Source organism: Formica exsecta, unplaced genomic scaffold, assembly GCF_003651465.1.
Source record: "Formica exsecta isolate Colony F162 unplaced genomic scaffold, ASM365146v1 scaffold105, whole genome shotgun sequence".
NCBI classification, from domain to species: Eukaryota; Metazoa; Arthropoda; class Insecta; order Hymenoptera; family Formicidae; genus Formica; species Formica exsecta.
Genome location: NW_021848390.1, coordinates 610,847 through 624,181, shown reverse-complemented (window position 1 = coordinate 624,181; position 13,335 = coordinate 610,847). Strand labels below are relative to the sequence as shown.

General features: G+C 29.4%; 2 protein-coding genes across 3 annotated transcripts; one reads left to right on the top strand and one right to left on the bottom strand.

Annotated features, from left to right (window-relative positions):
- Positions 1-2,280: 2,280 nt before the first annotated feature.
- On the bottom strand, positions 2,281-4,034 carry LOC115233430 (mitochondrial cardiolipin hydrolase). The gene is made up of 5 exons (XM_029803847.1): positions 3,674-4,034; positions 3,241-3,365; positions 3,029-3,152; positions 2,749-2,933; positions 2,281-2,618 (listed from the first exon to the last, which is right to left on the bottom strand). Exons 1-5 carry the CDS (start codon positions 3,886-3,888, stop codon positions 2,377-2,379), a joined length of 891 nt encoding a protein of 296 aa, XP_029659707.1. The 5' UTR covers positions 3,889-4,034; the 3' UTR covers positions 2,281-2,376.
- Positions 4,035-4,183: 149 nt separating this feature from the next.
- LOC115233420 (signal transducing adapter molecule 1) lies at positions 4,184-8,959 on the top strand. 2 transcript variants are annotated; one of them, XM_029803834.1, is made up of 10 exons: positions 4,184-4,417; positions 4,967-5,127; positions 5,201-5,446; positions 5,766-5,841; positions 5,955-6,164; positions 6,252-6,371; positions 6,479-6,667; positions 6,752-6,978; positions 7,067-7,308; positions 7,508-8,959. In XM_029803834.1, the coding sequence occupies exons 1-10, from the start codon at positions 4,375-4,377 to the stop codon at positions 7,620-7,622; spliced, it is 1,629 nt and encodes a 542-aa protein (XP_029659694.1). In that variant the 5' UTR covers positions 4,184-4,374; the 3' UTR covers positions 7,623-8,959. The 2 variants fall into 2 exon arrangements, with proteins under 2 accessions (XP_029659694.1, XP_029659685.1); XM_029803825.1 differs by having other exon boundaries at positions 4,185-4,417; positions 7,505-8,959.
- The last annotated feature ends 4,376 nt before the right edge of the window (positions 8,960-13,335 follow it).

The following is a 13,335-nucleotide window of genomic DNA, read 5'->3' as shown; positions in this document are numbered from 1 at the left end:
TTAATAATTTATAATTTAAAAAGCTAATTTTCCATGTCCTTTTGGCAAACAACAAAAACTTTTCTATGATAAAAATATTGATAAAATGAATCAAATTATACGATGCATATCAAATGCACGAAATCATTGTGTATAATGTACTATAAACATCGTTATAAATGTTGCTCACACGAAAATCACAGCTTTTCAGAAGTAACGAGTCGCGGTTTTTACGACATCTGGCAGGCGCTCCGACACAATCGCGTTTACACCTCTTTGCCGAAACCTTTCTGGTCCGACTCAACTGCTAAAATTGCTCATGGGGGGATGAATAAAAACGATACTTCGAATAAATCGCAAGGGCAATTTGCAGTTTCGAGACATTTTATACGCGAAAATTCCGCTCAAAGCGCAAAGACTAATATTAGATTCTATGAGGCTTCTGAAATGAGGCATCAACAACGAGTATGCGAGCATAATGATCACGCCGCGGTTACGCTAATTTGATTTTCCTACTTGAGAAAATTTGCGGAAGTACATTGCCATCCAGTATATAACGGTGTCTGTTTCCACGATTCGTGCGATTTCGTTTTGTGATCGCGTTATGAAATCACTCTAAAGCCATTCTTCATCTGTACTATTAAACGTACACTAATAAATGCTTCGCGCGCGATAGAGTTTATAGATAAATTTATTAATCTAAAATGGATATTGTACATACAGAGAATAAGCTACTCTGTCTTCGAATATTTTGCATTAATGTCTTAATGCGCAGTAGTAAAGCACAGATATATTGCCTAAAAAAAAATAAATTCTTACCTTGACGTCATACTGGAAGTCTGTTGATTTCGAAGTCCTGCAATCATCCTTGAAGAAGACTTTTAAGATGCAAATACAGCGCGTACAGGCGTGATCGGACATTTCCAATCTCCGTGAGCGGGAATTTCCGTACTGCACTTTATTTCGCGCACGAGATTAGAATGACATCGATCGATCTCGTTACGATTTTACATCACAACGACACACAATTTATACATTTACACACGCGATCGCAGTTATATTTTTAATGTCTCTTAATTATACATTGATTTATATTTTTTATCGTACTGGAAATTGCGAGAAGTCGCAGTTTTACTTTGAACGGTTGAACTTTCGTCATTGATCGATAGGAGGGCGCCACCGTATTGACGTTGCAACTCTAAAGGCATATTCAGAAGAATTTGCATAACCGTATCATGCATATGTGCATTATAAAAAAACTGACCAATCAAATGTCTAACTTTTAAAGACGCCATATTGATGCCGCATTTTTCATATGGTACATGATTGGTTCATTTATTATACATATGTTTGTACGACTATACAAATTTGTTTAAATATAGCCACTCCAACGAGTATTATCGTGTAATAAAATAGTACTTTGTCGGTAATATAGCCTAAAAAGAAATGTATGCACATGTTGTACTATTAAATGATTCATGATTCTTTAAGCAACTTATATATATATATATATATATAGATGCCATTTTCCAAAAATAAATTATCTTAATATATGCATCTTTTTTATTATTAGTTCATTATAGGAAACAAATATGTATTTCCTTTTAAATAAATTCACTTATATTCTCAAGCTTTAAGATATTTCTGGGCTACTGTTTAGACGCGGCCGGGAATTCTGAGGAGACCATGACTGTTCCGAGAAACAAAATTAATATACATTACAGAGCGCAGCTTCATTTGCATTCAAGAAAACAAAGGCTATCTCTAATACCAAGATATGTCAGAATCGTCATGGCAACTCCTTTAGTGCATCCACGCCGTATGATCGCATCAAATTTAATTTACCAAAACACAAAAATTAATCGAATTAGAGAATGTGCTCTTACTAGCGTTTGTATTAATCATTTCGTGGGAATATCCATATATATGTGAAAAAAAAACCAGGAAACAAAAGTGAAAATATTTTCTAAAAAAAGTATATTAAATATATTTATATATCTAATACAGCCATTTATATGTAACCAACCAAATGAAATATCTTTGTCTTTTAAAATAAAAATTTCATATTATGTTGAACAATCAGAATAATCTTGCAAAAACTCTCTTTTTCTGCATTCCTTAACACTTATAAAAATTAAAATAATAGACTTAAATAAAAATCATATAACTTTTCGAATTATGAATTGTATATCACAGGCAAATGTATGTATGTGTGTGTGTGTGTGTGTGTGTAATATGTATACATTTATGTATATGGATATATAATATATCCATATATATACATACATGTATGATATATAATACATATATATAAGGAACTATTATGACACAATAAAAAAATATCTATACCTTCTACTTAAAAAATTAAAATAAACATATTTTAAAATAAATAAACTGTTATGTTAACGTATATTTTTTAGAATCAGCTTCTGTAGCATTAAACATCGTCCATATATTTTCGAATTCGTTTATAAATGGTTTAACTAGTCCTGATTCATTTGTCACCATCAAATTCTCAAAATTTCCAAAAAATGCTGCCATGGTCCAATTTGTACTGCCAGTTATTAAAATATTATTATCAATAATAACAAATTTATGATGCATTAAAACATCTAGTTGTTTAAATTTTGGCTTAATGCCTGCAAATAAAAGAATAATATTAACTAAAAAATTATTATCTATTTGAGAGTAAATTTAAATGATAAAATACTATTCTGTATATAGTTATATATTCTTATTAAATATATGAATTTTATATTTGTTACAAACCTTCTTTGTAAAAGCACATGGTTTGACTTCCATCGTTTTGTGTCATAGATTCGTCCAATACTATCCTTACAACGACACCTCTTTTGTGAGCGTTTATAATCGCCTTTACTAAGGGTAAACAGGTAAAAAAATACATACATATGTCCAAAGTATCAGTTGCAGAATCCAAATAATTTATAATCCTCCTACAAATGTATTAAGTATATTTCGTCAGATCATTAAGCTATAAATAAAGAAATAATTTTGTTTGCCTTATTTTATACTGTACAGGAAAAGTTACCTGAAGTGTCCTACTGCACAATTTGCTTTCCTACATAATTGTCGACATTCTAGATGTGGTCGACATAGAGCAGATTCTTTTGAGAAAAACATGACTTCAAAGATTTTTGCTCTGTCCCTTGTATCTGTGCATGGATATTTTATACATCCATTAGAAATCTTAACAGCTTTCCTTTGAGAATGTTTATATAATTTATATAAGTTCCAAATTACTTCTGACATAAGAATACCAGAGGTTACTATAATAATTTTTGTTTTCATTGTGTGTGCTAGGATTTGTACTATGTAGAACAACTTCAAAAACCAGAATTTTCCGTTTTAATATAACGAGAAATTTGCTGTAACATATACAATACATTTGCACATTTAAAATTCAGCTTCTTTTAGCTTTCTATAATTAATTATAATAACATATCACAAACATTAATTCGAGCTCGACAAATATTAGAAATTTCTAATAATTCTAATATAAAAGAAAATAATTCCTTTTTATTCTTATTATTTATTATTATATTCTATTATTATTTTTTATTATATATGTTTTTTTTTTAATTTTTGTGTAAAATTAAACATTTTAGAAATCTTCAATTCTGAAATCATCAAAGTATTTGTTATTAATATTTGGATCATAAGTTATATAAGATACCTTGTATATTGGATTTCAGATAGCTGTTTTTTTTTTATATCAGTATCGGAGATAATAATAACAGATAAGATTCGAGGATACGTAATTGAAATACAATATTGAACGGAAAACAAGACTATGTAAAATCTCACAGAAGTCAGCTGGAAAGTCTCACTGTGCGCCCTCTCGACAAGTATGTAAAAGGGAGAGATAGCGAATCTGATTGGCTGCTCCATATTGGTTTTCCCATTTTGACATATCGAATCGCGTTGCTATATTACGTTGCTACATCATTCGATATATCGATTCATAAGTTTTTGTTTCCACATCAGGCATCAAATAATTCTCACTAAATTGCGTGTATACACATAGATACGCAGACACTTTCAAATAGAAGGCCATGCCTTCCTAAATATGATAAAAATATTGCAGTTTCATCACACGCATCAACGGCAAATATTCTCAAGTAAGACAAAGCCGTATCCGCCGAATCCAATCGTCATCGCGCTCGATGTTCGAGTTTCGATAGATATCGAGGTTTTTGGCATATCCGAGGGCAAAGATGTCCGCCGATGTAATACAGCAGAATATTATTAGTTGGTCGGTCGGCCGTGTTTGTGAGTAAATAGCAGCTGAATGCGCAGCGCGATTCTGTGACGGTGTGCTGACGTGCGAAGAGCAACAAAAATAATTTTGTCATTGGACCGAAGAGAGCCGCAAAGATGGGTCTCTTCCCGACTTCCTCGCCTTTTGACGCTGACGTCGGTGAGTAATGCTGTGACGGCTCGTTTCGTTTAGTATGAATCATGACGAATGTCATGCGAAAGTGGATCATTCTCGCCGCTCTCGTTTATCGCGAATCTGAAATTATCGGGCCCGTTCTCCCTAGTCTATTAAGAACAAGCTCTCTTGCATCTGCATTAAGCGCATTAAGCGGTTGTTGACATTTGACCTCCAGTTATATCGTTGGATTTTTAATGCTAGATCGCTTCATGCGATTTCATGCGAAATCGAACGATTTCATGCATGAAATGAGATAATAATGATTTTTCCAATGCTTAATGATAATTCGTACTTGACGTTTTGATTAGATGTCATAGTATGACTGTAGAAAATATTTATTCTTTTGTCGTATTATCTACGATGTCCGTTTTAGTTATTCTGTTGTGATGTCTGTTGCAATTATTTTAATCTTTGTATGTGTATTGTCGATATAAATCTGTTAAGAAAGACTTGCTATTATTCTTAATTATGTATGTCATTGAATATCTGTGACATATTATTTTTTATCCACTATTGTTTATGTGGCATCAGAAAAAGCAACTAATGAGAACAATGTAACGGAGGAATGGGGAAAGATAATGGATATCTGTGACAAAGTAGGCACATCGAGTCAGAATGCTAAAGACTGTTTACGTTCCATTGTTAAGAGATTATACTGTCAAGACCCACATGTTGTCATGCAAGCTATAACAGTTAGTACATTATTTCTTCTCCAAAAAAAATTTTTAGTATTCTGTCATCTTTGATTACTCACTTTTGATTTAGTTGTTAGATGCTTGCGCCAGTAATTGTGGAAAGATCTTCCACTTGGAAATTGCGTCCAGAGATTTTGAAAATGATTTGAGAAAACTCATTAATCATCCACAACCAAAAATAGTGGAGAAAATCAAAGCGCTTTTGAAGAAATGGGTAGAAGGTGACTTTAAAACTGATCCACAATTGAATCTGATACCAAGTTTGTACAACAAACTCAAAAGTGAAGGCCATGACTTTTCTTCTGTCTCAGATACAGTGAGTTTCTATTGTGCTGTAATAATGTTATTGTTATTGCATTTATTCCATTGGCTATAGAAATGTAAAACAATTGCATTTAGTGCAAAGTCAAGTATTAAATTATAAGTCCAGACAGAACTGTATTATGTAAATGTTAGATAAGACTATCAGTTATCGATACTGCCTGTTTCTTTTCTGAACTCTTGCATTATATCTTGTAGCTATTTTACAACTTATTTTATATATATTTTTAATAAGTTTTAATTATAAAATCATGATGTATTATTATTTTAATATTTTTAAACTTTATTCTATTTATGCAAAATATCTTTTTTAGCCAAAACATTCTAGTGCTTTGAGCAGAGATCCTAATGTAGTAACAAATTCACAAGAAGAAGCAGATATTGCGAAAGGTAATATATAATTTAATATCACTTTTTTTATAACTAATAATGTTTTAAACTTATTTCTGTCATGATTATATATATACACACACTTATTATATAGCTGTTTTTTTTTTAAATAGCCATACAGCTTTCATTACAAGAAAGTAAAGCACATACTCAAAGCACTTCATCGCATAGTTCACCAGCCTCTAAAAAAAGTACTAGTTTATATCCAAGTGTGAATTCTGTGATGGCATCCACAAGTACTTCGGAAGGTAGAAAAGTACGCGCTTTATATGATTTTGAAGCTGCAGAGGATAATGAACTGACATTTTTAGCAGGAGAAATAAGTACGTAATAAAAATTATAATTACAACACACATCAATATACAAAATTTCTTTCTGCTAACTGTGAATTCTTCAATGAATCTTTTTAGTTAATATTTTGGACGATTCTGATCCAAATTGGTGGAAGGGTAGCAATCAAAGAGGCGAAGGACTTTTTCCTTCCAATTTTGTTACTGCTGATTTATCTGTTGAACCAGAAGAATTTACTAGTAAGATATATGCAACTTAATTAATTTTCTCTAATATATTTTGAAGATTAAATGTTTTCAAGTTATTTATTGTCTACGATTGAAATAATGAATATATTTATGTGCAGAATTAGAACATAGTAATAAGAAATTAGTGCAATTTGCCGAAGAAGTAGAAGTAAAAATGGTAAAACGCGAGCCAGAGGTGGTAGAAGTTGAAATAGATGAAAAGAAAATGGATAGATTATTACATCTGTTTCATGAAGCTGATCCACAATGTGATACGTCCGATCCTCAGGAAATGCTTGATTTAGAAGGTAACTATAAGTCTTAACGAAAACATTAAATTAAAGAATGTTACAAATATTTTCTATTATATTCATATCGATTGCATTTTGCAGAACAAGTTACTGCAATGGGGCCTCTAATCGATGCAGCTTTGGAGAAGGTAGACAGGCGGCACGCGCAGCTTACTCAATTAAGTTCCGATTTGGTCGACGCTCTTAATTTGTACCATACTTTGATGAGAGAACCCGCGCCTCCAACGCCGTCTGGTTACACTTTGCCCAAAATGCAACCACATATAAATCCTTATCCATTCCACAATCCGGGACCACCACCACCACATGTAAGTCCATAGATAAACTACGAATAACGATACCAATTGTACGATGTATATTTTGACAGTAACATATATAACATATATCTTTTAATAGATGTTTAACGGCATGCCACCTTCTCCGTTCCCCACCGGAGCCGGTTCTGGCCCGATAGGGCCGTATAACGCGAGCTTGCCGAATAATGAGTATATGGGTCCTATCAGTATACCGAGCATGCCTCAACATTTGCCACAACATTTTCACGTTCAATCAGGACCTCATCAACATCCGCCTGGACATCCACAGGGGCCATCTCTGCCACCACCAGATCAAACTAGCCTTTCTTATCAACCACAAGGGTAAGTTTAATTTATTTTTCTTTTATTGTAATGTTAGTTGGACAAAATTTACTGTAATAAGATGTAACTATAAAATACAAAATATTGTCAAGTCAGTTTCACAACATTTTTTACACATGGATTACAATACATAAATTAGGTTTTATTAGTAACATTAAATGTTATAAAAATATTTTCTCTTAATTTTTTTACATAGCAGATATCCATCTCAGAGCGGCCCAGCACCAGGACCATATGGTCCACCTGGGCCTATAGGACCGTCTGTAAACCAGCAATCGCAATATGCTTCTCCAAATGGACAACACATGATGTAAAAAAAACTATGCGTTACGCATTCATCTTGTACTCTAACTCAAACTCTGTACAATATATATTACTATATTATAATTATTTAAATAAACATACCCAAAGTAGCCAAAGATAATGGGTTTTTAATAAAAATTTTGTTTGAATCTACATAGGCACTATTGTTTAGATGCGTATATACAACTAGAAGAAACAAAAGCAGAAAGTGACTTACATTGTCTACATCACATTTAGATTAATTTTGTGATCATTAGATATTTATTGTTTAGACTGTTCAATTTTAGTTTATACATTCCTTTGGCCCGTTTGGTTTCCGTTATTATTATTTTACATATTTGATTTATTATTAAATGTTTCATTGTGCATTATATATATTTTAAATATACTTGTATTATTATATTATATATATCATGAAAATTAATTCTGCATACTCTTTGTGTTCTATATTTGAATTGTAAACTTTGTCATATATGTGTTATAAATTGTAAATTTCTTTTTTTAAATAATAAGTTCTTGCAAAGTCATAAAATATATGACGGTTTTGGAATTTGTATATGAATGAAAAGTTCGAATATTTTATAGTTTTTTACTCTGCTATTAAACCTCGAAGTAATCGCCAAACTACAGTGTGATTACTAAAAACGAAGTGATATTAAAGAGATGTTATAATCACAAAAAAATGTTAAAACGCTTATAATTGTCGAACAATGGTGAAAATGATTTTTGAAACAACTTTTGCAAGAAAACGTCTCAATGTGGTCTAGTCTATCCGTTGTATACAATAAGACTAATTCCTATTAATCGTTAATAAAACGAGCGAAACTGCGAGAAACTTTTTATGGATTGTTAATACATAATAGATACGCATAATGTTTGTATATTCATGACGAAACGTCCTGCTTTTGTCGAATGTAACGAAAACGGCCAATATTTTTCGGGCTGATATTTTGAACACATTAAAGTTATGACATCATGTGTGTCTGTCATTTTTCAAGAATACAAGGCATATTGATATGATTGGTCAATACTTTTGGCTTCTAATAAAAGCGATATAGTAAAGGAACGGAAAAAAAGAACATGTAAAAGGGATACACAATGGCACACAAAATACGTGCAAGACTTATGCCTCAAACTTAGATAAAAGTATAATTTAAGGCATAATTTATGAGGCAGAATATATCGAAATTTATAACAATCGTATACTGTATACTATATCTCTCTGAGCGAATAAAGACGGAACGAAATATAAATTAAGCGATAAAAATAATAAACAGATTTTATGGAGAATAAGCGCAATTTATGCTATGTATGTTATGTTACCATTAAACTGGTTTTATTTATATAATCTATTATCGCTTCATTATATTCCTTCTTTCTCATATACGAATTTGTTTGGTGGAAAAAATCTCGCGCGATACAAAATGAAACATATATACACACACACATGTATATTATAAAATAGTTTAAAAATACATTTTTCGAAATGTTGATTTAATTGCTTTTTTACTAATATTATACTTTTCCTACTTTGCAACTATATTGACAAAACCTCAACGAAGGAAATATTTAAAAAAAAAAAATGTGATGAGAAAGAGTTTATTATTCTTACAGCAAGATACAAATAATGAATATTAACTATCATTTGAAAAGCGCGAAAATTTTGAAATCCAGCTGTTATTGTAATAATAAAAATATTAGGATTATCATGTTACTCTATGATTATCTATATTTTTGAACTTCTCTATGTTCAATTTTTTTTAGAATTTTTACAATTATAAAATTACTGTACATAATTTTATCGAACATTATATTCATATCTTCTGTAATTTTGTAATACAATATGCTATATTTATAGACAGATTCTTCGCAATACATGAAATTTGTTATTCTTAATTAAATAACTTAATGTCGCATACCAATGTCGCCAATTATAGATTATCATTAATGAAGAATGGATTTTCCTTGTTGATTTTTAAATCCTTTGTGTAAAAAAGTGCTTATTAATTTTTTACTTTTTTTTGCCGCGTCTTGTTATCTTCTTGATCTTCTCTGATATCTTGTAACAATTGCTTCTTACAATAATCATTGATAACACATACACACACACACTTGAGAATTATTTAAAATTTTATAATAAGTATGTAAAAGCATACGGGAATAATATAGTTCCACGTAAAATGGAAGATTTACGATCGATGGAACAATGAATTAATGACTGAAAAATCTTGCGAGTAAATCCCGTTATTAATCGTTTGTTTTCCTTACGCAACATGTGACATGCATCTGCACGCATCCGTGTGCATAAATTTTAATTAATTTTTATTTGCGTGCTAAAGACTTTTTCTTTATTTTTCTTTAACTTGGATTGATATGTGAAATGAATTTTAAATACTTAATGAAAACCGAGTCATATAAAGATTATAAAAAGGTAAAAAAGGATCAAGTTCACGCGTTTGTTGTAAGAAAGCTGTTAGAATAATAATATTTTAATTAAAATAAAAATTGTAAAACATAATATCATTATCGAACTATTCTACAAAATAATTATTTTAATTTCTATTAAAGTAATGATATCACATGAAAATTGCGCACGTGATCTCAAACCGAATAACAAATTATATTTAGATCAGCGAAATATTTTAAGTATCGAAATATATTTGACTTCAAGTATCGTTAAAGAAATATAATTACTGTTCGTTTATAATTTATAATTTTTATTTCTATCGCTTCGATTTCTCTAATTGAAATTATAAATGAATAAATCGGGAAAATTACGCATTTCGATAAAGAGCCGTCGTCGCGACATAGTTACAGTTGTTTATTGTAAGTTAATTAATCGTTAATTGTAATGATTATAGCGAGTTATTTCCCAATATTTATTGCTATTGCGTTTCAAAGAAGAATTTGATAATATATATACGGAGCATCTCGCATTACTATCTTACTGCTCAAGTATCACTGCGCAAAATAATTGACAACACGCTGAGCGCCTATGATAACACAATAACATACTATATACCATAAAAATCAGATACCGTGTGTTACATTTAATATGCCCTACCGCTTCGAAATATTCAATACATTATTACATTTTATACATTATTATATCAAGAGACATAGCAGTGTCTCGCTAATATAAATTTAACGTTAAATACTCTGCATTTTGTATTTCAGATTATGTGGATAAATAGGTGGATGCAAATAAAATCTAACATTTATTGAAGAGATAAAATTTATTTTATTCTGATCAAGAAACTATTTGTGTAAATTAATTTAGTATTATTACTTTATATATGATGAATTTTTCAATTTCCGAAAGGAATAAATTTATTTAATCTTAGAGAATTAAGAATTTGTCACTTGAATTAATAAATTAATATAATGAAATTTAATTATTGCGTATAATGTGTGGCAACTTATTTTTTTCTTTGTTTCATTAAAATCATGCAAATTTTCCCCCAGACGTAATAAATTAAAAGCAAAAAATAATAAAAAAAAAAATTATATCATTTTCATTAAAATATAAAACTAGTTGCAGATATAAAACAAAGAAAAAAAACTTTGTTTTTTATAAATTCTGATTTAATCTTAGAGTCATTAATCCTTTTTAAGTGGTTTATCAACTAAATCAAATTTTTATTAAGACTAACAGTTAAATAATAATATATGTCTGTGACATTTAAAAACTTGCTATTAAAAATTAGCTTATTAAAAATTTGCTGTTAATAATAAACTTATATTGGTTGTTTCTGATTTTATAATACAGATATTATATATATATATATATATAGTATTTAATAATTTTCTCTAACAATTTTAGATAATTAGATATAATTGTAATATCATAATGCAATATTTTCAAATAAAGAATTGAATGTTACGATCGAAAATAAACCAGTGATGCTAGATTGATTGATATATATATATATATATATATATATATACATTTTAGCGATCAAATAATATTATTTTAAATTGTTTGATAGCATATTTTAACTATTACAAGAGAGAGAGAGAGAGAGAGAAGGAGAAAGTAAATGATTAAATCCTGTTTATCACAAATAAAAAATTTTATGCAAAACGTTTGGCATTACTATATATATAACAATTTTCATATATTTTATTGTATTTTAATTGTTTAATAAAATACCAGGATATTAATAATGATTTGTCTTTATTACAGCGATTAAAACATTAATTTCCATAGCAGCACCAAGATTTATTGCATTAAATTTTCTTAATTCTTAATTATTTTAATTATTGCGCGTGTATTCTTCTTTCATTTTATATTTCAATTACATTACTAATGTATATAATACACATCGTGTATTAAATAGTTTGTTATTAATAATTATAATTTTTTGATTTCATGATTTTTTATGTATTCAAGTTGATAAGCAAGTAATCTATGATTTGACGTTGACCAATGATTTGTAAACAATTGCATGTAAGAATTTTCTAAGTAATTTTACAAATATCCGTGCTTCATGTCTGGGTAATATGAGCATCACCTAACGCATCTAATAAATGAATAATAACACATACTTAACATCTCTCTCTAATGAATTATTCGTTGAAGCATAAGAAAATTTGTATGCAACCGTCTATAGTATAGTATGAATACTTAATTATTCTAAAATTACTGATAATTATCCATGCATTATAATTCAATTGAAAAGTGTAGTTTTGAATTAATGCTATATACTTTTCATAATTGTGTGACGGTACTCTTAAAAAAAAGGATATATATATATAGAGTTATAATTATAATTATTATTTAATTAATTTTTCTATAACTAAAGCTATGTATTTGGATGTTATATCCATTGATCTTTTTCGCTCTCGATTACTATTTTCGCTGCATGCATCACTTTTCTTATCGATTATTTATGATAATTGTTATATCATTTCATACATCAGATGCTGTATCAATAACAATTGATCGCAGCTTCCTTATAACTGTTCTGCTGATAAAATCGTTAGAATAATGACTAGATTCCCTTGGCAATGGCATTTCTTGGATCGACAATGTCTTGGATCGGACCAAGCAACCTTGGCATTAACATTCTAGATTCTTTGGTTTCGTTTCCATGCCGTAGACAAGATTTTATGACTATCAATCACGATAACCAAGTCGCCGTAAAATAAACAGTTGTGCGGTAAAGCAAAAAAAAGAAATTCTAATTTTTACTCTTAATATTATTTCTTATAAGCATCTGCAATCGTTCAGTATCAATACTTTAAAGACTCTTGATTGCAAGAAAAATATATGTAATCTTATATGTACATATATTTTTTTGTTAATTATTATTAATTGAATATTGAAACAAGAGAAAATTTAACTTCTAATATTTTCATAAAAATTACGAAAATTATTTAAAAAATTTTATTCCAGACTTGTTTACGAAAATATATAACAAGTTAAAAGTTATAATAAGAAATAATTTCTCTTGACGGTTTTCTTATATGATTAAGAAAAAATAAATTCCAAGTTTTTGATCTCCAATATTCTTTATAATAGAATTCCGTAGACCTAGTCTCTTTGCTTGGCAAAATGTTCTAATTATATTGTTATCCTCGAATTGGAATTTTTCTATCAAGACAGCGACTTGTTCACTACTTTTACTGTTCTCATATGTAGCTCAAGGCTAATACAATTATTTTTCTAGGTCTAGGATAAGCTCATCTTAAGTCGGATTCCTCCGAATGTATCTCGATAAT

What these genes read in the sequence shown, in the direction of transcription:
- LOC115233430 (XM_029803847.1), bottom strand. Translation starts at nt 3,888, where the DNA reads ATGGAGCAGCCAATCAGATTCGCTATCTCTCCCTTTTACATACTTGTC. An exon ending in CTGGTATTCTTATGTCAGAA is followed by an intron (nt 3,153 to 3,240) that starts GTAATTTGGAAC and finishes ATCCATGCACAG; the next exon opens with ATACAAGGGACAGAGCAAAA. An exon ending in TGTGCAGTAGGACACTTCAG is followed by an intron (nt 2,934 to 3,028) that starts GTAACTTTTCCT and finishes ATACATTTGTAG; the next exon opens with GAGGATTATAAATTATTTGG.
- LOC115233420 (XM_029803825.1), top strand. Translation starts at nt 4,375, where the DNA reads ATGGGTCTCTTCCCGACTTCCTCGCCTTTTGACGCTGACGTCG. An exon ending in TTTCTTCTGTCTCAGATACA is followed by an intron (nt 5,447 to 5,765) that starts GTGAGTTTCTAT and finishes TATCTTTTTTAG; the next exon opens with CCAAAACATTCTAGTGCTTT. An exon ending in TGAACCAGAAGAATTTACTA is followed by an intron (nt 6,372 to 6,478) that starts GTAAGATATATG and finishes ATTTATGTGCAG; the next exon opens with AATTAGAACATAGTAATAAG.